General features: G+C 36.2%; 2 protein-coding genes across 5 annotated transcripts in view; both read left to right on the forward strand.

Moving 5' to 3' along the window:
- The window catches only part of LPGAT1 (lysophosphatidylglycerol acyltransferase 1), a 76,290-nt gene that overhangs the window by 37,145 nt on the left and 15,532 nt on the right, over positions 1-23,613 (forward strand). For 3 of the 4 annotated variants that reach the window (XM_049634196.1, XM_049634197.1, XM_049634200.1), the window contains 3 exons: positions 776-871; positions 2,782-3,055; positions 8,011-8,137. In XM_049634196.1, the coding sequence (XP_049490153.1) occupies positions 776-871; positions 2,782-3,055; positions 8,011-8,137 (497 nt within the window). Of the gene's footprint in view, positions 1-775; positions 872-2,781; positions 3,056-8,010; positions 8,138-9,150; positions 12,785-23,613 lie in introns of those variants that run through there. The other variant, XM_049634198.1, reaches the window with a different exon arrangement.
- Positions 5,180-6,126, forward strand: LOC125925305 (60S ribosomal protein L6-like). The gene has a single exon (XM_049634201.1). It carries the CDS (start codon positions 5,200-5,202, stop codon positions 6,064-6,066), a length of 867 nt encoding a protein of 288 aa, XP_049490158.1. The 5' UTR covers positions 5,180-5,199; the 3' UTR covers positions 6,067-6,126.

Here is a 23,613-nt window from a genome sequence, read left to right on the forward strand (position 1 = left end):
TGGTAACATTAGCCATTTTATTGTTTCCAAATAATTTTACAAGTTCTGTAAGAATTACCAGAGACTTTGCTTAGGGAGAGCAAATTTGGAATGGTTAAGTCCAAATTTAAGAAGTTAATTCAGGAATTCCTGGGTGGCTCATTTGGGTGTCTGACTCTTGATTTCAGCTCAGGTCATGATCCCAGGGTCATGGGAGCCCTGTATGTCCTGCTCCACACTGAGTGTGGAGCCTGCTTAAGATTCTCTCTCTCCCTCTGCCCCCTTCCCCGCTCACTCTCTCTCTCTCTAAAAGAAAAGAAAAGGGGCACCTGGGTGGCTCAGCCAGTTGGACGACTGTCTTCAGCTTTGGTCATGATCTCATGGTCTGTGGGTTTGAGCTCCGCGTTGGGCTCTGTGCTGACAGCTCAGAGCCTAAAGCCTGCTTCAGATTCTGTGTCTCCCTCTCTCTCTTCTCCTCCCCTGCTTGTGTCCTGTCTATCAAAAATAAATAAACGTTAAAAATAATAATAATAATAATAATAATAATAATAGAAAAGAAAAAAAATTTTATTTGTTGCACAATAACATACTTGGGATTTCAGGACTTGGAATCAATACCAGTAATTGTTCATAGAGACTTTGTGCTTTAATTGTAGAAATAAACACTAGATTTAAGATATTTAGGTTAATTAAGAGTGTGGTTGGATAATTATATTTAAAAATTAGAGACCTGGCTAGACTATAGCAGGTTGCTTCTGTTTAACGTATAATTATTTCTTGCTTTTATATATTTTAGGTTGTTGCTCAAATGATGTGGTTGATGGACCATATTTTTAAGTATACAAACTTTGGAATTGTTTCTCTGATTCATGGAGACTTCTTTATAAGACAGGTAAGTAATGAGTATTCTTTTTTAACAGTGATAGCCTGATTAACCTGACAATTTATTATAAACATGGGCATAACAAGACCAATTATAATAGATAGAGCCAGTTACACTATCTTAGGGAGCTCTTCCTCCAAATCTTTGTTCTCTGAAACATTTATTTCAATCTGAATTTGAGTATGCCCAAGCAGTGAAATGGTGACATTGCAAATACTTTAGTCTCTATCCTCCTCCTCCTATCTAAACAGTGCAATGCTTAGTAACGATTTATCAAGCACCCGCCACATTCCCAGCTCTTCTGCTTCTTAGCCATGTGAATCAGGCAAGTTATTTAAATTTCCAGTTTCCTCATTTTTCAGATGAGAATAATAGGTACTCCCCTCATTGGGTGGGTGTGGGGGTTAAATTAAGTATACACTCAGAACAGTGCCTGCCCCCTTCATTGTCATTTTCATCACAATTACCCCTATCATCATCTGTATTTTCACTATTATTTTTATTTACAAGTCATTGTTCTATGATATAGAAGGTATCTAAATTACCAGTAGGTAGGTAGGGTAGGTAGGTAGGTAGGTAGGTAGGTAGACAGGTAGGTAGATAGATAGATAGATAGATAGATAAATATATATATTTTGGTGACTCGTATTAGGAAAAGTGAATCCATCAGCTTTTTATGAATACGGAAAATATTTATTTATTTATGTTTTTGAATCCAGAAAAACTGTAGAGTAGAAGATGATATTTGGCACAAATGTAAAGAATGAATATGGGTTTGTTAGAGAAAGGTAGATTGAGAGTGGGTCCGAAGCATTAGGGATAGTTCACTGTCTGAGAAAGAATCCTACCTTCTTATCCAGTCAGCGCTACATGATAGTATCTCCCTGTATGCTAAGGATCACACGCTTTATTTTCTCAAAAACTGAAATACGATATGCAGGAGTTTTTATGTATGGTAATGCTTCACTGTTCTGGTATTTATATATTTAGCAGCTTCAGCCTTGCACATAATAATTACTTAATGAATAACTGATGAATCTGATTAAGCCTCATATGAGAACTACAAATTCTGGAAACCTTCTGGAGACCACAAAGCTGGAAGTATGTAGAAAAACTTCTAAGCTCTGTGAATGTAGGTGTGAGAAAACACATATACTTTACTCCAGACAATTTTATGTACAGAACATTTTTGTTTTTCATATGCTGTGCAATTATCTGGTTTCTTCTGGAAACACTTGGTGCTTCTGAGCAGAGAGATGAATAAAAGCACACGCTGGAGCCTCTCTGCAATTTCCCCTCCTACCTCTGTCTTCCTCACTCTTCACCCATCAGCCACACTGGCCTTGGAACTGTTCTTTGAACATGCAGAGCTCCTTCCCATCTCAGGGCCTTTGTCCTGTTTGCTCTTGTCACCTAGAAGACTCTGCTTCTCCTCTCCACTTGACTGGGGCCCTCGCATTACTAGCTCCTTGCTCCAGTTTCGCCTCCTTGGGGCTGCTGACCCTGACCTTGTCGGCCTTCTCTATCCTCTTACTCTTTTTATTCCTAACACATCACCAACTGAGTTTACACTTTGTAGTTCTCTGTCGTTTCCATTTGAGTCAGTTCCGTGAGGGTCTCTCGTTACCTCTCTATCTCCAGTGTGTGGGACAGTACAGTGCCTGCTGAGCAGCAGGGGCTCTGTAAATAGTCACTGATCTGATGAATGAGTGAACTCTCAGGAGCAAGTAGAGCAGTGTTTTTCTTTTGGAGTGCTAATGTAATATAAGTGCTAATCACTTGATTTTACCACTGTGGTCAGAAGGGGAGGGAGGAGGGGGGACATCACGATACTTTAGAAACTGTTGTTTCTATTTAATTTTATGGCATCTTAATTTCCAATGTATATCTACTTATTCTATATGTATCTGCCTTCATAGGGAAAATCACATCGTGACCAGCAGCTTCTTCTTCTCAAAAAGCACCTAGAAAATAACTACAGGAGCAGAGATCGAAAATGGATTGTTTTGTTTCCAGAAGGGGGCTTCCTCAGGAAGAGGCGAGAAACAAGTCAAGCATTTGCCAAGAAAAATAACTTGCCATTTCTTACACATGTCACTCTGCCAAGGATCGGGGCAACAAACATTATTTTGAGTGCACTTGTAGCACGACAGGAAAATGGAAGTCCATCAGAAGGAGATGCTAAAGAATTAGGTATGATGGTTTTTAGCATTTTTTTCTTTTGTTGGAACTCAGGGATTATCTGGAGTTCCAGAAGATAACATTATTGTTCTTTTTTATAATTTTTATCAAATAGCAATAATACTCAAGGAGAAGATGAAAATTTAATGTTTTAATGTTTCTATTTACAGAGTTCATGCTTATAATCATTTATTCACATAACCCAGAAATGCATAAAGTCAAAGGTGTCTTTCCTTACACTGCTTACCCATGCTTCTAGTCATTCCCACTTCTGCAGTAAACATCCATATAAATATCTTTACATATCTGTGGAAGTCTGTAGTATAGATTCCTAGAATGGAATTGCTAGGTTAAAGGTACAGGAATAGAAATGACTGATTTGAAAACCTAATGATAGATACGCAAATGGAAATAGTAATAATGTATATTTCGTTCATTTATCAAATGTAGAAAGTTTTGAGGGTTTGTTTTTAAGAATATGAACTTAATGCAGTTTCACAGGGTTTATGAAGAGCCTTCAAATGACTCCCATCATTCCACTACAAATAATACTTATCAAAAGGAAATAATCTGAAATACCGGCCAAAGGGTTTATCCCAGCATTATTTTTATATATTTATTTTTAATTTTTAATTTTTTCTCAGCATTATTTTTAATAGCAAAAAATTGGAAATAGAGGGGAGAACAGAGAAGTAATATCAAATATCCATCCAGCACAATATAACCCCACGGCCATTACAAATGATGTCTACAGAGGGGTTTTATGGCTTTGGAAAAGGCTCATGCTGTATCATGTTAATGGAGTGCGAGGGACATACAACTCTAGTGAAACTGTTATGAGCTCAAATGTGTCAAATGTAGGAGATGAGCTCAAGGAGAGATTCCAGATGTTATCAGTGATTGCTTCTCAGAGCTATAACTTTATGGATGATTTTCCCCCATTTCTTAATACTTTTCTGAAATTAAAAAAAAAAATTTAAGGTTTATTTATTTTTGAGAGAGAGAGAGAGCAGGGGAGGGGCAGAGAGAGAGAGTGGGACAGAGGATCTGAAGCTGGTTCCGTGCTGATGGTGGAGAGTCCACCTCAGGAACCCTGAGATCACGATCTGAGCCGAAGTCTGACGCTCACCTGACTGAGCCACCCAGGCACCCCCTGAATTTTTTTTATAATGAGTATGTATTACTTTTATGGCCAGGAAAATGCAAACCACACTCAAAGATGCAACTGTCTTGGAGATAGCCTGGTGCATTGTGAAGGTTTGCAGAAGGTATTTGTGCCAGTAACACGAAGACTGTTTTGAACAAGTTTATCTGAGATACTGTGAAATTTGGTGACAAATGATAAATTAAAAAACTGAAAGAAACTCACCAGGCCTGTTTCCTCAGTAGTGTTTTACTATTTAAAAAATATATTCTTCAGATAAAATAAAAATAGAAATGATTGACCCTCAGAAATATGTGTTTTTAAATGAGGGTTAGGACCAGACATAGAGATAATGCCTGTAAGATTGCACTGAGTTTTCCATTCATGTGTTTTTTTAAGCAGCTGCTTGGCAGTCAGCTCTCTTAATCTTTCATCATCTATTAAAAAGACAAATTGAAATAATCTTTTAATAGAAAAGGAAAGTTCAGAATAGCTTCAGACAACCACTGTGGCAATGTCAGCCAAGCCAAGGCTTGAAGGCAAAGGTCTTCCAAATAGAATTAGTTGCACTAATAAAGACTGCTGTTTTGCAATAGTTTTATCCAGTCAATAATACCCTGTGGTGTCTAGATCTCAAAGGTAGGGACAATTGTCATATTGATCACACAATAGTGAAGAAATTTTTTTTCTTTTGGAGAGAAACAATTTCTTTTTATAACCAAAGCAAAGTAGTTTATAATTTATCTTACCTTAGTTAAAATTTTTATTCTAGATGTTTAGGAAAAATAAATTCTAGAAAGTTATATACCCTAAAACTAGTTTTACTTGTATTTTACCATTTTCTTCTCTATGTTTTGGTATTTTGTGTCTTATTTTCTTTAGTATTCATATTCACTGTTTAGTGTTTTGTTCCATATAAACACAAAACAGGCCTTTGTATCTGTTTTAATATGTGATCCATACACATATCAAAATTAAGTTGTGTCTGGAGTTCTCTTTCCCATCTTGCAAGATGGCGGGCGAAAAAGCTGAGAAGCCGGATGCTAAGGAGAAGAAACCTGAAGCCAAGAAGGCTGATGCTGGTGGCAAGGTTAAGAAGGGTAACCCCAAGGCTAAAACGCCAAAGAAGGGGAAGCCCCACTGCAGCCGAAACCCTGTCCTAGTCAGAGGAATTGGCAGGTATTCCCGATCGGCTATGTATTCGAGAAAGGCCATGTACAAGAGGAAGTATTCAGCAGCTAAATCCAGGATTGAAAAGAAAAAGAAGGAGAAGGTTCTTGCTACTGTCACAAAACCAGTTGGTGGTGACAAGAATGGTGGTACCCGAGTGGTTAAACTTCGCAAAATGCCTAGGTATTATCCTACTGAAGATGTGCCTCGGAAGCTGTTGAGCCACGGCAAAAAACCTTTTAGTCAGCATGTGAGGAAACTGCGAGCTAGCATCACTCCTGGGACCATTTTGATCATCCTCACTGGGCGCCACAGAGGCAAGAGAGTGGTTTTCCTGAAGCAACTGAGCAGTGGCTTGCTACTTGTGACTGGACCTCTGTCCCTTAATCGAGTTCCTCTGCGTAGAACACACCAGAAATTTGTCATTGCCACCTCCACCAAAATTGATATCAGCAATGTGAAAATCCCCAAACACCTCACTGATGCTTACTTCAAGAAGAAGAAGCTGCGTAAGCCCAGACACCAGGAAGGTGAGATCTTCGACACGGAGAAAGAGAAATATGAGATTACAGAGCAGCGCAAGGTTGATCAGAAAGCTGTGGATTCGCAAATTCTGCCAAAAATCAAAGCCGTTCCTCAGCTTCAGGGCTGCCTCCGCTCTGTGTTTGCTCTCACGAATGGAGTTTACCCTCACAAATTGGTGTTCTAAATTTCTTACAAAGAACCTAATTAAATAACAGATCCAAAAAAAAAAAAAAAAAATTAAGTTGTGTCTGATTAAGGGTTAGTATTTTTTTGTTTATTGTGTGATTTAATATATATTAAACTGAACTCTGATGATTTTTCCCAACCATTTTGTTATAAAACTTTTTAAGCATCCACAAAAGCTGAATGTTGTCGTTAATATCCACTAGCTGAGTGCTTGCTTCGGCAGCACATATACCACTAGCTGGCCAAATAGATTCTGTAATTAACATTTTGCTATATTTACTTTATCCTGTCTTTTTCTACCTTTCTATCCATCCATTAGTCCATCTTCTTTTTTTTGATGCACTCAAAGTAAGTTACAGACATCAGTATATACTTTACTCCTAATCATTTCAGCATGTACATCATTGGTAACTTGTTAAAATGTGTTTCCTTACATAAATACTCTGTTCCTTTACCAATAGGTTACTTAAACATTATTATTATTTTACCTAATTTTTGTTTAAACCCTTTTTTTGATAGTTTATTTTTTGAAAAAGTGGGAGGGAGAGCATGAGCATGGAAGGGGCAGAAAAGAGAGGGAGAGAGAGAATCCCAGTCAGGCCCCATGCTCAGCGTGGAGCCCAACGTGGGCCTTGATCTCATGACCATGAGATTATAACCTGACCTGAAATCAAGAATTGGATTCTCAACCAACTGAGCCACCCAGGTGCCCTTTCTTTTCTTTCTTTTCTTTTTTTTAAACCTATTTTTATGGGTATTTTTCCCCTTCAGAATATTATCAAAAAAATTTTTTTAACTCAAAGGTCAGCTTTTAGCTATTTGATATACACAAGTAAAATATCATTAATTCTTAATGCACATTTAGTCTTATGTTTAAGTTTTATTTTTTTATTTTTTTATTTTATTTTTTTTTTTTAATTTTTTTTTTTCAACGTTTTTTATTTTTATTTTTGGGACAGAGAGAGACAGAGCATGAACAGGGGAGGGGCAGAGAGAGAGGGAGACAAAGAATCGGAAACAGGCTCCAGGCTCCGAGCCATCAGCCCAGAGCCTGATGCGGGGCTCGAACTCACGGACCGCGAGATCGTGACCTGGCTGAAGTCGGACGCTCAACCGACTGCGCCACCCAGGCGCCCCTAAGTTTTATTTTTTTAGAGATCTCTTAAATACTTCAAACAAAGGACAGACTATCACACAAGTCTGGCTATCTGTACTCTCTGGGAAGATTCATCTCTCAGTTCTTGCTCTAACTCCATGCGGGGAATAAAAGCAGCATGCAGAGGACCAAAGTGAACAGAACTTTCTTACTGCCTCTCACAATAGCAGTTACCTGTTGTACCTACCAAAGGGTGGACAGCTTTATTGCTTTATTTGTATAGAACTCCTGCTAAAATGGGAGGAGTTTGTGTTAAATAAAAACAGCAACTGACAGTCGTGTGACACTAAAATGCTTAATTTGGGACCTTATTCCAGTATTTATTAATTTTTTTTTTACTTTTACTTTTTTTTTTTTTTTTTTTTTACTTTTGTTTTTTTTTTTTTTTTTTTTTACTTCTGTGGTGTGATACCTTAGCTTCTGACTTTTTGATAGGCCAGTTCTTATGACTGATAAAATATAAATTAGACTTTGATAGTAAGTAATTGTATTGAATGCTTGAATGGTGCATGTCCAATAAATAATAGTGCTCTGTTATTTGTTAATTTGTTTGAGATTCAGCCATTTTATAATATATTAGGAAATGCTTGGTTTCATCCTAAATGAAGATGATACACTAAATGATACATCCTTATATCATATAAAACAGTAACAACCAAAGTTCATCTGTTTTCTTAAAGCAAAAGATACATCAGTATGCTTTACTTATACTATATTATTTGCTGTAAATAATGTAAAAATTGATCTAATTTTAAGTGTTTTTGTTTTGTTTTGTTTTGTCCTCAGAGAGCAAGTCAAAAGGCCTCCAGTGGATAATAGATACAACTATAGCTTATCCCAAAGCTGAACCCATAGATATTCAAACCTGGATCCTTGGGTACAGGAAACCAACAGTCACACATGTACATTACAGGTACGAGTTTTGTGTTAGTACTCAGCATATATCCAACTTAAAGTATTATCTCAAGCAGTGTTTTAAAATTAAATTTTTAATCAATAGTGAAAATAGTTGGCTCAAAATCATTCTTATGCTGAATTTTTAATATGAAAATATCATTTGAAGTAGTTATTTTCACTGAGTGATAAAAGTCTCTCAAAATGGTATTCTAGAGGCACTATGATTACTTGATGGCCTGACACTCTGAGCAAGGGTGATTAAGGGCAAACATCAAACATAAATATATACTCATTTGGGCAAAGCAGATTTGTATGAATAGAAATGAAATTTGTTTTTAAGTCATTAAATCACATAAGATTTTCCAAATGATTAAATTGAGAATTTAGCTGAAACTTATACTTTAAAATTTTTAGTATTTTAATATTTAACATTTTAACATGTTCATTTGCATAAACAACAGCAAAAACATTTATTGAATATTGCAGCTTCTTGAGATTTTTAAAAGTAGATTGCTTTTTAAAAAAGAGTATCATGCAAATATGTGTAGGTATTTATATCAAAGCATGATGCTGATGAGGCTTGGATAGATTTGACCGCTTTATAAGCCATTTATCTTTACTGTGTTTCCTGGCCAAAGATCTCACTCAACCCATGGCAGCTAAGTTACAAACTGAGCAGTTGGTCCACTGAAAGATCACAATTGCCACAAAAGCCCTCAATTCAAGCGGAAAACTACTCAAATTACATACTCACTGCAAGTAGATAGGTACATGTTTTCATATAGATAAACCATCATAGTTTTACACATAGAAGTACAAATTTGGAATAATTTGAAACTAAAATTTTAAAACTTAAAATTAAATGTTACAATTTGCATTTTTGGTGTGTAAGAGAGGACTATAAAATTACAGTTGAGTCCACTGTGTGACTTAATGTTGCCAAATTATGAAGTTCATGTGTAAGATAAGAAGTAATTCTTGAGAACTGTACTGACTACATTTCACATGTGTTGTCCATTTTACTTACAGAGCACTTACTATATATAAGGCAGTGTGCCAGGCCCTGAAAGAATTTCTCCAGGAACGGTTTTATTTTCATATAGAAGAGGCTTATCTAGCCTTCAATAAACTTTTAAATTGTAATCTATAAATGAAGCTCAATTCTGATGCCCAAGCAAAAATACATGACTGTTGGGTGTATGTTCTGGACATGTGTAGATTGTATTTGAGTCAGATATATGTAGATCTTCCTAGCACATCATACCCAAAAGGAACTGAGACAAGGAAGAAAACATTAATTACAGAGGCATTCTATTATAGTTCACCCTGCTTTCTTTTTTAACCAATAAGTAGAAAACAGTTTTATTTTATGGATTAAAAAATGAATGGAATAATAAGGGATCTTAGAAATTCAAGAAATGTCAATTTTTAGCAAAATTATTTTACCAGAAGTAAGTGCAAGGTCCTGAAATTCACTTGAAGCAGGAGTTCTTAACTGTGGGTCTCATGGATGAACCTGAGAATTTTTTTTTGCCTTCAAAATCAGATGTTGTTTTAATTTTTTGTATTTATTTATTTTGAGAGAGAGAGACAGTTAGATCAAGTGAGGGGGGAGGGGCAGAGAGAGGGGGAGAGAGAGAATTCCAAGCAGGCTCCACACTGTCAGCACAGAGCCTGACGCAGGGCTCAAACTCAAACTGTGAGTTCATGACCTAAGCTGAAACCAAAAGTGGGACACCCAACCAATTGAGTCACCCAGGCGCCCTAGATGTTGTTTTAATTAAAAAAAAATTTTTGAGTATACTTGACAGACCTACAGTGTTACGTTAGCTCCCAGTATATACCACGGTGATCCAGCTTCTCTCTACATTATCCTCACCACAAGTGCAGCTACCATCTGACCTCAGAGAATTTTGAATTTTTCAACTCCTTCTCTATACAAAATGTTCAAGATGTGTGCAGTTTTCTGCAGAGAAGCTTCACAGATTTCAATCTAGTCTCAATATAGATTACGGGTTTAAAAAAAGATTAATGACCCCTGATTTAGAGATCAAAACCAAATAGTAAATAGAAGAGGTGGGATGGTTAGTTTGATACAGAAAAATACTTCTGTTGATAAAAGTGAAGCTTCTCAGAAGTATATTTGACTATAGAAATTTTATTACCGACATAGAAATAATAAAGAAAATTCTAAAATATTAGATTAGCAGAGATGAAATCATGATACAGAACCATATCCTGAAATAGTAATTACAATACACATCATGCCCAGTTATTTATTTACACACACACACACACACACACACACACACACACACACACACCCTAGGAGTCTCGTGACAGGTAAAGAGATATACTGTTGGTTTTTTTTTTTTTTTATGTTTATTTATATTTGAGAGAGAGAGAGAGACAGTATGTGAGCTGGGGAGGGGCAGAGAGAAATGGAGACAAAATCTGGAGCAGGCTTTGAGCTATCAGCACATGACCACACTGTCAGCACAGAGCCAGACATGGGGCTAAAACTCACAAACTGTGAGATCATGACCTGAGCCAAAGTCAGACGCTTAACCAACCGAGCCACCCAGACACCCTGAGAGATACACTGTTCTTTACAGAAATTTACTAAAAAAAATTTATTGTCTAACCAGTGTTAGGAAAAGGGAAGGACTTAAGTTCAGATGGGAAAGAGAGGGGAAGTGAAAGGGGCAAGAAAGAGTGAGGTGTCTTGGCATCAGGATAGTTTTGAGATTTGCAAGAAGCTTGTGAGAAGGGATGTGGGCCATGTCTGTGGCAGCTGCCAGGGACAAATCTCTATCACCCACGGGTTGACTAGGTCTCCGCCTGTATTGTTCAAGGCCATCTGGACACCCTGGGAGATAGGGAAAGAAAGATTGGCTTTTTGTTTTGGTTGGGGTTTTGGGGGGGAGTTGTCCCCCCCGCCTCCAGTTTTCTCAATTCTAAAATAAACTGTTTATTGTTTATCATGGAGTTTTCCTGGCAGGAATAACACCATAGAAATTAAAATAAATTTAAACAAACATGGTACTCCTTACTCATTTTTTTTTTCCTGTTCTCAGAAAGATTGGTTTTTGTTCCAACACTCCAGTTGTTTGGTTATATTTTAAAAGTTTTAAACAAGGATGAGATGTTTCCAGTTAGAATAAGAGACTTAAAATGCGACATTGGAAATCACGTATATACAAATGTGAATAATGTAAATAACTGAAGTTAAATCTTTCTCTTTTACTGTGGGGTGGTTGGCAAGAAAAACTAAACAGCGCTGACTACTTAAAGCAGGGAACAGGTGCCTAGAGAGATGGAAAAGGTGCTCAGGAAACTGTATAGGCAGATTTTAAAATTATTAGTTAATGTACTTTTTCCCTGAAATTTAGCATAATTTTTCCAGAACTTTTCTATTAAGCCATATGTACAAGCCAATTTTGTTTCATATCATTTAGAAAGTATTTATTTTCTTCCTAGCTCCAGCTGACTTTTTCTTTTAATAAAGCACCACATCAGTCTTAGAGAATTTAATTGAAATGATTACTTGAGATTATGGTGTAGCTGGGCAAGTTGGTACCATTGCTAGTTTTTTTCAGTGTGATCTAGGGTATACATGTGAGAGTCAAAAATAATTATTCCATTCTGCTCAGCATTTATCAGATGCCACTTAGAGTATTGAGTGTATTTTAATTGCTCTATTTTAAAAGAAATAATACGGCTGGTAGAAAGTTATGAAAATACCTAATACTGTATATATAAATCCTACAACACGACTACTGCTTAAAAGACCATTTTAGATCAAATCAAAGCAAATTTGGGGTTGGTAATTATTAAATGAAACATAATTCCAAGAGAAACTACCAGTTGAAAATATAAATAGGTTAAGGAAAACTTTAACCATCAGTAACCACTAAGTCTGTAATAAGTTTCTGTATTTATGAAGTACTTTTACCACATTTTAAGTATATTTCATGGAGGACAGCAACTGTCCTTTCCCGTGTGATACATCTGTGCCTCTGGGTGACTGGGGTAGTCTTAGAACACTGTAACATTCCTGACCATCAGAATTTACTTGTCATCATTGATTGTCATCACTTAGTTAACCTTAACATTAATCAGTAGTTGGGCCACTTTTTATTTCTTTGATACATTTCTTTTCTTGGAAATTATTATCAAGGCTGCCAGGTAAATTCTGCTGCCTCTTCTATACCTCATTGGAATATACAGGTGTAGGGAGATTTCTGAGCAAAAAAAGGCATTTTGGGGGTCGCATGGCTGGTTCAGTCAGAGGGGCACTTGACTCCATCTCAGGGTCATGAGTTTGAGCCCCACGTTGATTTAGAGATTACTTAAGTAAATAAAACTTTTTTTTTTTTAACGTTTATTTATTTTTGAGACAGAGAGAGACAGAGCATGAGCAGGGGAGGGGCAGAGAGAGAGGGAGACACAGAATCTGAAACAGGCTCCAGGCTCTGAGCGGTCAGCACAGAGCCTGACGCGGGGCTTGAGCTCACTGACCGCGAGATCATGAGCTGAGCCAAAGTTGGCCACTTAACCGACTGAGCCACCCAGGCACCCCAAAACTTTTTTTAAAAAAGGCATTTTCTCCTTCAGAGTGATTCCAGTCATAATGTATTAGTAAAACCAAACACTTAGAAAACATTTAGTCTTTATTTAAATAAGAAAAGACTATCTAGATTACCAGAATGTACGGCAGAACATTCTTCTAGGTTTTAAGTTTCTGTATTGATGCTTAGGAAAAAGCATAAGAGTGCAATAGCTTATTTTAAATGTTCTGAAATAAACTATTTTTTTCCCAAGAGCAGTTTTCTACATTGTCCATTCACTTCTTCTTGGGTTTATATGTAAACTTTTAGGATTTCTGGAAGAGACAAACCCTAAACATGTATGTTACTATATGTTATAAAATACTTTCCTAAAATACCACATAAATGAGAAAGTAAAAATCTGTGACATGGTTATATGTTAGATCCCATCTTACAAATAGTGTTGTTATCTGTCAGAAGTCAAACTTTTAAGGCAAATGTTTGGAGCTAATTCCTTAGAAAATTTGCAGTAAGTGGTAACTAATTACCCAGACCATTTTGCTAATTAAACCCAATGCACACGTAGCTCCTCAGGCAAACCATCGTAGGACCTTACTGGCTAGAGGTTGCCCCATCTTCAGTGAGTGCATTGTTTAAGCACCAAATGATATACTGATTAAAAAGTTTTTTAAAAACCATAAAGCACCTTACAAATGCAAAGTGCCATTATTAAGGTATATAACGTGTATGGACTATTGTCAAATCCAGTGTTAGTAAATTAGTGTTCCTTCCCCATCTAAGCCACTTATTATTTTAAGAGAAAAGAGGTCCTTCCTTATTCCTTACTTTCCAGTATTATGTATTATTTAACCAGGGGAATATTTTTTATTAGTATGCATACAACCACATTATTGATCTTTTTCAAAAGTAATGCTTGTTTTAAAAAAGGAACTAAGGCTTAATTATGAGAAACATTTGAGGGAACATTTTTTCCTCCCACTTTCCCTTTTATGTTATTACTGTCACACTGGAAGACAGCTTATTCCTATTAAAGAAGTAATTGGCACAGTGTGCTGCCGTTAAGAACTTAATAGGAAAATTAAACATGATTAGATTTTAACTACAGGGATTGAATGTTTATAAGGATAAAAGCAAAAGTAATCTATATCCTTAATATAAATGTCTTCACTCCAAAAATAAGACATTGAGTTAGAGAAAATGATCCTCTTGTGCAGAAGTAGTTTATATTTTTATTTTAAAAATTTTAAAAGGTGTTGCTTTCACGTCTTATTTGATTGGAATTTTGGTTACTTTGGAGAAGACATCCAATTAAGGACTTTGAGCAGGAACTTACTTTTGGTTTTGGAGGGAGGGAATTCATTCAGAAAATGATTATTTGACTAATTAATATTTTTTAAGAAAATATGTTCACTAGGGGTGCCTGGCTGGTTCAGTCAGTAGAGCCTGCAACTCTTGATCTCAGGGTTGTGAGTTCAAGCTCCACACTGTGTGTAAAGATTACTTAAAAACAAAATCTTGCCATTATTTCCCTTTCCAGTTCCATACCCCTTCTCTCCCACTATCAAAGCCACTACTGTAATTTGTGTGTAACCTTCCTGTCCTAATGTTATTACACAGAGACATTTATAACATATAATGTTCTGTATGTTATTAAAAATGTATACAATCATATGTAGTTTATCATTTTACAACATGTATTTTTTCCACTCTGTATTATTTCCTAGATCTTTTTGTTTTTACATTTATGGTTCCCTTTCATTTATTTGAACTGTTAACACGCTATTCTGTTCCCATGATATGATTGTCACACATCATCTATTCATTCTCCTACTGTTGGATACTTGTTTCTTCAGTATTTTTGCTACTATAATAAACAATGTTGAATGAACATTTTTATACCTCTTTCACTAAGCATGTACTTGTGAGAGTTAAAGTAGGGTGTGTCTCCGCCCAGCGGTAGAAGTGCCAGATCATAGGGTATGCACATTTTTACCTTTATTGCGTAGAGTCAAATAGCTCTCAAAGTGGTGACATCAGATTACAATCTCATTAGCAGTATAGAGATCACCTCTTCCAGTATGTATGTCAAAGTCATCACCTTTAACTTTTTCAAGTGTGATACACTTGAAATGTTATATATTATTTAGCCCTCAGGTTTCATACGTATGAAATACGTATATAATCCTGCAATCTGATAGTACAATCCACTGCCATGAAACAAAGATTAGGGTGAAGCTAACATCTTTAAGCATTCAATCGCTGTTAGAAATCTTACTGGTTTGCTCATGGCTGTCTGTCTTCCACATCTAGAACTGAACCCCCGTGAGAGCAGATACTTCATCTGTCTTGTTTCACAATTCCCAGAGCAATGCTGGCATACAGTAGAAATGCAATACTTATGAATGTACGAAGGCTAAAGTTTATGCTGTCTAGACATGCACTGTCCAGTTATAGCAGCCACTAGCCACATGTGACTGTTGAGCCCCTAAAATGTGGCTAGTCTGATTTGAGATGTTTTTTAAGTGTAAAATACACACTGAATTTCAACAACTAGGAGGAAAAAGGAATCTGAAATATCTCATTAATGATTTTTGTTGATGACATGTTGAAATGATAATATTGTAGATTGGGAGGGTTAAAGGAGTACATTTCTCTAATGCTGTTAGATGCCTTCTGTTATGTACTTTGTAAAACATTAAAATTATTTTCAGAAATAAAAGTTTGCAACTATGGGAAATATTTCATAGAGGGAAGATGCTGTTCCAGCATGCTCCCATAAAATTCCCTTTTTATATTTCCCTTTAATATTTGTTTTTATGTATGTTTTTAATGTAGCTGTAGCTGTAATAGGCATAAAAGTTATTTGTATGCTACTTTTTCATAGAGCATTTTAATGAACATTGTACCCATACTTCCTATGTACTAGGTGTTACGATTATAAATTTTGTAAGTATTTTAAAATATTGTTATAAAGTCTTTACATTTTTAGTGCCTTTCCAAAATCCTACATAGTATATACATTTAATGACCCATTTCCCTATTAGTCATAGACTTGTCAGATTTTATTCTTGACTTTTAATAATGCCATGCTGAATATATTAGTACTTACATATAGCTCCCTCCACCCCATGTTTTAGATTCCTTTTATAGTAGATATTTTTAACCTGTTATTTCTGATGTTAGCTTGGAGAGTATTATTAAAGTTACATCTGAATGGGGAAAGTGATTGTCAGAGAGATGAGGGAAAAGTGTATGAGAAAAATTACCGACATACAAAAACAGTATATTATTTTGGTAATTTTATGCATAAACCTAATATATTTGTGATTCTGGTTTTCCTTTCTGTTTTTTTTCCTTACTTCCTAAAACAACAAAATTTAAAAATCACAAGTTTTTGTAAGTTTTAGAGGCTATAATTTCAGAAATAGTTTTTCTCTCTAAAACTTTTCTTATGGAAAATATCAAACCTATAAATTCAGCCCAGGTACCTATCCTGCTCTTATGGGGAATGTTGTTTTCCCTATGCTATTTTCCAGAACCCGCTGGAATATTTTGAAGCAAGTCTCAAATATCCTATCATTTCATTTGTAAATATTTCATTACATATTCTCTAAAATATGAGTTCTTTTGTAAAAAAAAATTACATAGTATCATACCTAAAAGTGTTAATAACAGTTCCTTAATACCATCAGATATCTAGACAATTGTCAGTTTTTCTGAATTATCTCATAAGTGATTATTTATTTATTTATTTATTTTAACGTTTATTTATTTTTGAGACAGAGAGAGAGACAAAGGATGAACAGGGGAGGGTCAGAGAGAGAGGGAGACACAGAATCTGAAACAGGCTCCGGGCTCTGAGTTGTCAGCACAGAGCCCGACATGGGCTCGAACTCACAGACTGTGAGATCATGACCCGAGCTGAAGTCGGATGCTGAACCCACTGAGCCACCCAGGCGCCCCTCATAAGTGATTTTTTAAAAACAGTTTGGATTCAATTAGATTATAATTGGTCAATATATCTCTTATGTTTCTTCTTATTTACTGATTCCCCCTCTCTTTTTTCTTGTCCTTGTAGTTTATTTTTGAGGGTACCAGATTATTTGCCCTGCAGGCTGGCTACAATTTTTATTTTGCTGATTGTATCCTGTGTATTTCTCTGTCCCTTCTGTTTCCTGTTAATTGGGGGGTAGGGACTAAAACTTCATCAGATTGAAGTTTGAATTTGCTTGATAAGAAATGCTTCATAAATAGTAATACTTACTTTCATCAGGATGCATAAAATGTCTGGTTGTCAGAAATGATTTTTGAATGCTTTTATTAGCTAAAAAACTTCAAAAAAATACATCCAATGCTTTCAGGAAAAAATGATACTTCCTCATTCCATCCCTTTAACCCCATGATGTTAGGAACTTCAATTTAGAATTGGGGCCTCTTCTGGCATGTAACACATAACAAGTATCAATTTTGCCTAAAATACCCTCCTAGTGATCTTATATGAAGGTTCATAGCCTTATATTATTTCATGAACCATTAAAAAGGGTTTTTCCCTGTGTCCCAAACTATAAAGGTGTTGGAAATGTTCTAAACTTAATTGAACAATGAACTATATATCATCCACTGGGATGACTGGTCGTTGTTTTAGTCAGGATTTCTTCAGGGAAATAGAACCAAGAGGATATACAGAGTGATCTGTAAGATGAGGTTCAATTTAGGAATTGGCTTTCATGATTGTGGAGGCACAGCAGTCCCATAATCTGTTGTCTGCAAGCTGAAGAACCACCAAAGCAAGTGGAAAATTCTGTCCGAGTCCCGAGGTCTGGGAAAGGGAGGGCAGGAGAGGCTGATGGTGTGAGTACCTATCTGAGTCTGAAAGCCCAAGAAGCAGGACCACTAATGTCTCTAGGTCGGGAAAAGACAGCTAAGCTCAAGCAGAGAGAGCAGACTCACCCTTCTTCCACTTTGTTCTATTCAGACCTTCAACGGATTGTGTGATGCCCATCTGCCAGTGATGGGGGCATCAATCAAATCTTCTTTACTAGATCTACTGATTCAAATGTTAATCTCTTCTAGACACACCCAGAAATAATGTTTACCAGCTATCTGGGCATTCCTTATCCTGGTCAAGTTGACATGTAAAGTGAACCATCACAAAAGTCTACATAGAAAACCCAAGAGACTGAGTTGACCATCTATTTATAGAGTTCAGTAATCTTCATATAAAATCACTACAGAAAAATCATTGGTATCCCTTATCTTGGCAATAAATAGAAAATACAATTTTTTAAAAACATACTCTTCCCAGAAGCAAGACTATAAAGTACCTAGCAATAAAACTTAACGAAAAAATGTATAGTTTATTTTTTATGAAGAAAAAATATAAAACTTCATTGAAGAACATAAAAGACCTGAATAAATGGAAAGAGAGACTGTGCTCATAGAGGGGAAGACTCAAAATTACAAAGATGTCAGTTCTCCCAAATTAATCAATAAAATTAACATAATTACAGTTACAAGAGGGTTTTTCTGGAAACTTGACAAGATTGTTCTAAAGTTCATTTGAGAGAGCAGAGATAACGGAACATAGCTAAGGTAGTTCGGAGACGAAAGAAACAGAGGAATACTTCCTACCAGATGTCAGGGTTTAATGTAATTATGAGGGCAGGGCCAGATCAATGGAAAGATTTAAAAATCCAGACTTATTTTGGAACTTCTATATGATTTAGTAAGTATCACTTATCAGAGGAACATGAACAGATTATTCAACAAATGAAGTGGTTTGAGACCATTGGTTTTATATCACATATAGTGACCTACCATAGAGTTGCTATTCAACTGTGGACAGACAACGCCTCTGGTGGGGAGGGATCTTTCTTCTCGTTATAGTATTTGAAGTTTTTTTTTACAACGTGAATGTATTAATTCTTCAATTTAAAACCTAATCAAAAAAAGAAATTGCCTGTAGAATTTAGGATTTTGGTCTAATAGTCCTTTGCATAATTTCAACGAATGCATTTTCATCAGGTAGTTATAAGTATTTAATAAGTTCACATGTAAAATAAATATCATTTGGGGCACTTGGGTGGCTCAGTCAGTTAAGCATCCGACTTCGGCTCAGGTCATGATCTCACAGTTTGTGAGTTTGAGCCCTGCTTTGGCTTTTGTGTCTCTTTTTCTGTGTTTCCCCTGCTCACACTCTGTCTCTCCCTCTCTCTCAAAAATAAATAAACATTTAAATAAGTTAAAATATATATATATATAATTTAATAGATGCTAAATAGATTTTACCCCTTTAAATCCGGCGTATTGAAATACTCGTATAGTCTAGATTTTCATATTCTAGTGCTTTATCCGTAATTTAAAAGTGAACTTTAAGAGGCTTAAATTTCTATAATATATTTTTGGTGTAAAAGTTGGAAGAAAGTAGGATAAAATTAATATGGTGAAAATCAGTCATTTAACATAATGGGGACCAAATTCCAGGTCACCTTTTCCCAGTAACTGTAAGTCTAAAGTAGTTCACGCCTAAGTGGTACACACTTAGGTACTAATGATGCACCCTTAGAGGTTTACCACCCTCTGCCCCAGCCCCCAAATTACCCATCTGGGAGTGAGGTGATAAGAGTGCCTCTTGAGCTAAAATTAGGCTTTCTTTTTTCCTAGCAGAAGGAAATAGTGTCTTGTCTTTAGTTTTTCTTTTTTTTTTTTTTTTTACATTTTTTCTTAATGTTTATTTATATTTGAGAGAGAGACAGAGTGCGATCTGGGGAGGGGCAGAAAGAGGGGGAGACACAGAATCTGAAGCAAGCTCTAGGCTTCAGGCTCCACAGAGCCTGACGCGAGGCTTCAACTCAAAAACTGTGAGATCATAACCTGAGATGAAGTCAGACGCTTAACCAACTAAGCCACCCAGGCGCCCCTGTCTTTACTTTTTTTTTATGCTAGGGTTTTCTCTATCCTTGCTTAGAATTATTGTTCATTTCACCCCTACTTCTGCTGTGTCTAATAATTCTCTTCTTCCTGTCTGCTTTTCTTCTCACCTCTTGTTTTCTGTTGCTTTGTCTCTGTATCCTAGCCTCTCCCTGGAAAAGCATGGACATTTTTGTCTTCAGTCACTGTTCAGAACTTCTAGTTGGAAAATGGAAAGTTACACATTAAATTCAGTCTTCAAGTTTTTAGTTCTGCTTGGCTGTTTTTATTAATGTTCACCACCCACAAGTCCATTCTTTTCTGTACCCACAGGTTTCCCCTCCCCCCTTTCCTTTAAGAAAAGAAAACATTTTAGTTTGGCAGCATTTAGGATGCCAGAGGCATTGGTCTTAATTGAATTTTGACTGAATTGTGAGTTGAATTCTGTATTTCTGTAATGAGGTTGAAATTTGAAAGAGGTGAACCATCATTTCAAGTGAGATAAAATCTTCATCCTCTACTTAGAAGATAGACTTAATTTCTTCGCAAATATTGATAAAAAGTTATACATGGAAGAAATTTTGTACTGTTGACATAGTTGAGATCAAAAACCAAAACCTATAAATCTAATTTACTAAGTTATTTTCAGTACGTGAATCTGGACATAATATGATTTGGAGAACTAGGATGAGCTTTGGAAATGAAGAGCCCTCTCCCCACCTCCCTGGCCTCTTCAGGATCAAGCACAGTGACTGCCACTGGTATTCAGAAACTATTTTTGTTTTCTAACGGTTAATTTAGTGTTGTTAGAAATATTATATTCCCAAAATAAAAAAAATTCTTAGCATTTAATTTTTGATTGAATAATGGTTAAGCATAACTCTCACTGAAGATCACTATCTTTTAGTTACTTGAAGTCGGTTGAATCTGAGAAGTGGCAGGGCTAGCTAGGTCTTTTTGTCTAACCACTCATTTAATGCAGGATCACACACACACACACACACACACACACACACACACACACAGAGTGACAAATTGCTTAAATATAGACTTCTCCAGGATCCTGTTTTTAGCCCTCTTTTGTCTGTGGAGGTTGAGTTCATAGTAGAGTAAATAGAAACAGCCCCTCTAGAGTCTTACTGCTAGTTCTCAGCCCTTCTACCAAGTTCCAGACCCTTATTTCACTCTCCCTACTGGGATAACAAGTTGTTGTTTCTGCAAGCCTGGTATTTCTAACACTGAACTCACTTTCCTTCACACAAACTTGTTTCTCCTGGATGTCTAAGTGGGATTTATGCTGATATCATTCTGCCCTCACCCAGAATGAAAATTTTGAATTTCTTTGACCCTTCTAGTTTTTAATTTAATTCTGCATCTCAAATTCAGCTACCAATTCCTATGAAGGAAACCTCTGCGATGTTTCTTTTTTTTTTTTTTTTAATCTAAATACCACAGACTAGTTCAGGCCTCATTACCTTTTACTTGGAGTGTATTTTCTTGTTAAATATTCCCTTTATTGATATTGGTTCCATCTTCAGTCTGTTTTACTTATTTTACTGCTATATTCCTCTTCCTACAGCATGATACCTTCTTTTTCCTTTTTCCTTTTTATTTTTGTTTTGTTATAAACATTAGTGGGACAATTGTCATGATTTGAATGAAGTTTGTAGATTTTAGATTAGATGATAATATTGTATCAGTGTTAATCTGATTTTGATCATTCCATTATGGTTATGTAAGAGACTGCCCTTGTATTTAGAAAATACACATGGAAGTATTTAGGGGACACTAATTTACTCTCAAAAGTTGAAAACTCATATGTATATGTGTCAGAAAGATATATATAGAGAGAAGGAATGTTAACATAAAGCAAATGTGGGAAATACTGATATTTGGGGAATCTGAATGAAGCATATATGTGAATTCTTTGTACTATTTTTACAAATTTTTTTGTGAAATTATTTCAAGATTAAAAGTTTTAAAAAGTCGGGGCACCTGGGTGGCTCAGTCGGTTAAGCATCCAACTCTTGGTTTCGGCTCAGGTCATGATCTCACGGTTTATGAGATTGAGCCCTGCATTGGGCTCTGTGCTGACAGCGTGGAGCCTGCGTGGGATTCCCTCTCTCTCTCTCTCTCTCTCTCTCTCTCTGGCCCTCCCTCCCCTCTTTATTTCAAAATAAATAAGCTTAAAAAAAAGTTTTAAAAAGTCATTAGAGAGACAGGGAGAATTCTCTGTGCCTTCCCCTCAATTTTTCTGTGAACCTTAAACTGCTCTTAAAAAAAATAGCCTTAACAGTAAATTTTTAAGTTATTAGACTCATGGAAAGTGTAATAGTGTGATTCTCTTAAGCAAATATACCAGTGTCATGTTTTGCTTACTTGATAGTTCAGTTCACTCAGCAAGCATTTATTAAGCATCTTACTGTGTCTCAAAAGATACAACGTGAATAAAGATATAAATAAATTTGAGTTCTAAACAATGCCACTTCATTGTTTATACCTTCACGTGGCATGTTGGTTTGCTATAGTTTTGATTATTACAAGGAGCAGGGCTCAAGGAGAAGGGGTCCCAGGCTGAATTTTTCCTGACTATGAAAGGAAGCAGTGGCCCATGTGCTATTTGCCTTCTCTCCTTCTACGTAAACATTAAAGTCACTTGAAATTCTCTCCTATATGACCCTACATTTGCTGCCTTAGAGCCTTGGTTTATCCATGTATTAAAGTGGGTACAAGTTTATATCTGAGTTACTAAATTCTGTTTTCAGATAACTGAGGGGTTTTTTTTTAACGTTGCTAGTGGATTCAGGGGGAAGCTGTAAATATTACATTTTAGCATGTTGAGGGTGAAGGCTTGAGCAGCTTACCTCAGGACAGTGGCTCAAAGCAAAACTTCTGGAACTTGAATGCTGGGAGATACTCTGATATGTTCAATTTGGCAGTTGCCTGTTCTTGTCCATAAATCTGCTCTTGGTGACAAGCAGTTTCTGCATTTCTGAGTTATTCTTATCACACCCGTCCTGGTGGGTGTCACTTAACTACACCCGTGGTACTGATGGCTGTCTACACATGGCACCTCGTAAGTTTTATAGTGGCAGATTACTTTCATTTTAAGTCAGTTCAGCAAGCTCGAGTTCCCACAAAGGATTGGGCACTGATTTACGCACCAGGTATGCAACGATGAGGACAGCACAGTCTAATAGAGGCCATAGACACATGAGAAAATACATAGAATGTAAACTAATAAGCATAGTTACAAGGGACAGAGTTGGCACTGAGAAAGAATTATTAACTGTGTAGGAGAAGAGGAGGAAGAAGCTGAAGGGGAAGAGGACAAAGGGGAAGAGAGCCAAATCCTTCTTCCATAGTAGGAAGTCAGTGAATAAATTTGAAGTTGGATAATCTAGAAATAGTGGTAGCAGCATGTTTATAAGCAAGATGGAGGTAAATGGCAAAAGAAAATTGAAAAGGGCTGTATCTGAGAAACAGGTATCTCAGTAGGGAAAAAAATAGGCCTATTATTTTTCATGTGAACCTTGGAGTACTCTGACTCTTGAAAACTATATGCATATTGTTACTTTGTTAACTAAAAAAATTTTTTTAAATCCTAATTACTTTTTTAGGCCAACTGAAGTGAGGCCATTTCCACGTATCCTGTGCCATAAGTAGACAACACACCCCCTTCCTTTAAAGTCACACAGAAGTTCTTTAAATTCCTTACACAGCATTGACCATATTCTGGCAGTAGAGTATTTGTTTACTTTTCCCTCTGCTAGATTATTAGGTTTTTGAAAGCAGGAACTGTGCATCTCAAAATCTTCCTCAGTGTTTATTAGCTCCCTTACTTGGAGTTGGCATAACTGAATCAAGGGTTTAGCCATGTTGTTTGTTAGCTAGCTCCCACTTTGGATTCTCGGTACCATGAAAATTCAAATGTTCTAACAAATGTATAGAGGTGCCAGCTGCTAAGCATTATTTATATCTTTTTTTGCAAGTGTAATTTGTCTAGTGCTCT

This window comes from Panthera uncia, chromosome F1 (genome assembly GCF_023721935.1).
Source record: "Panthera uncia isolate 11264 chromosome F1, Puncia_PCG_1.0, whole genome shotgun sequence".
In the NCBI taxonomy this organism is placed as follows: Eukaryota; Metazoa; Chordata; class Mammalia; order Carnivora; family Felidae; genus Panthera; species Panthera uncia.

Excerpts from the sequence above, each read along its gene's own strand:
- LOC125925305 (XM_049634201.1), top strand. The coding sequence starts at position 5,200 with ATGGCGGGCGAAAAAGCTGAGAAGCCGGATGCTAAGGAGAAGAAACCT.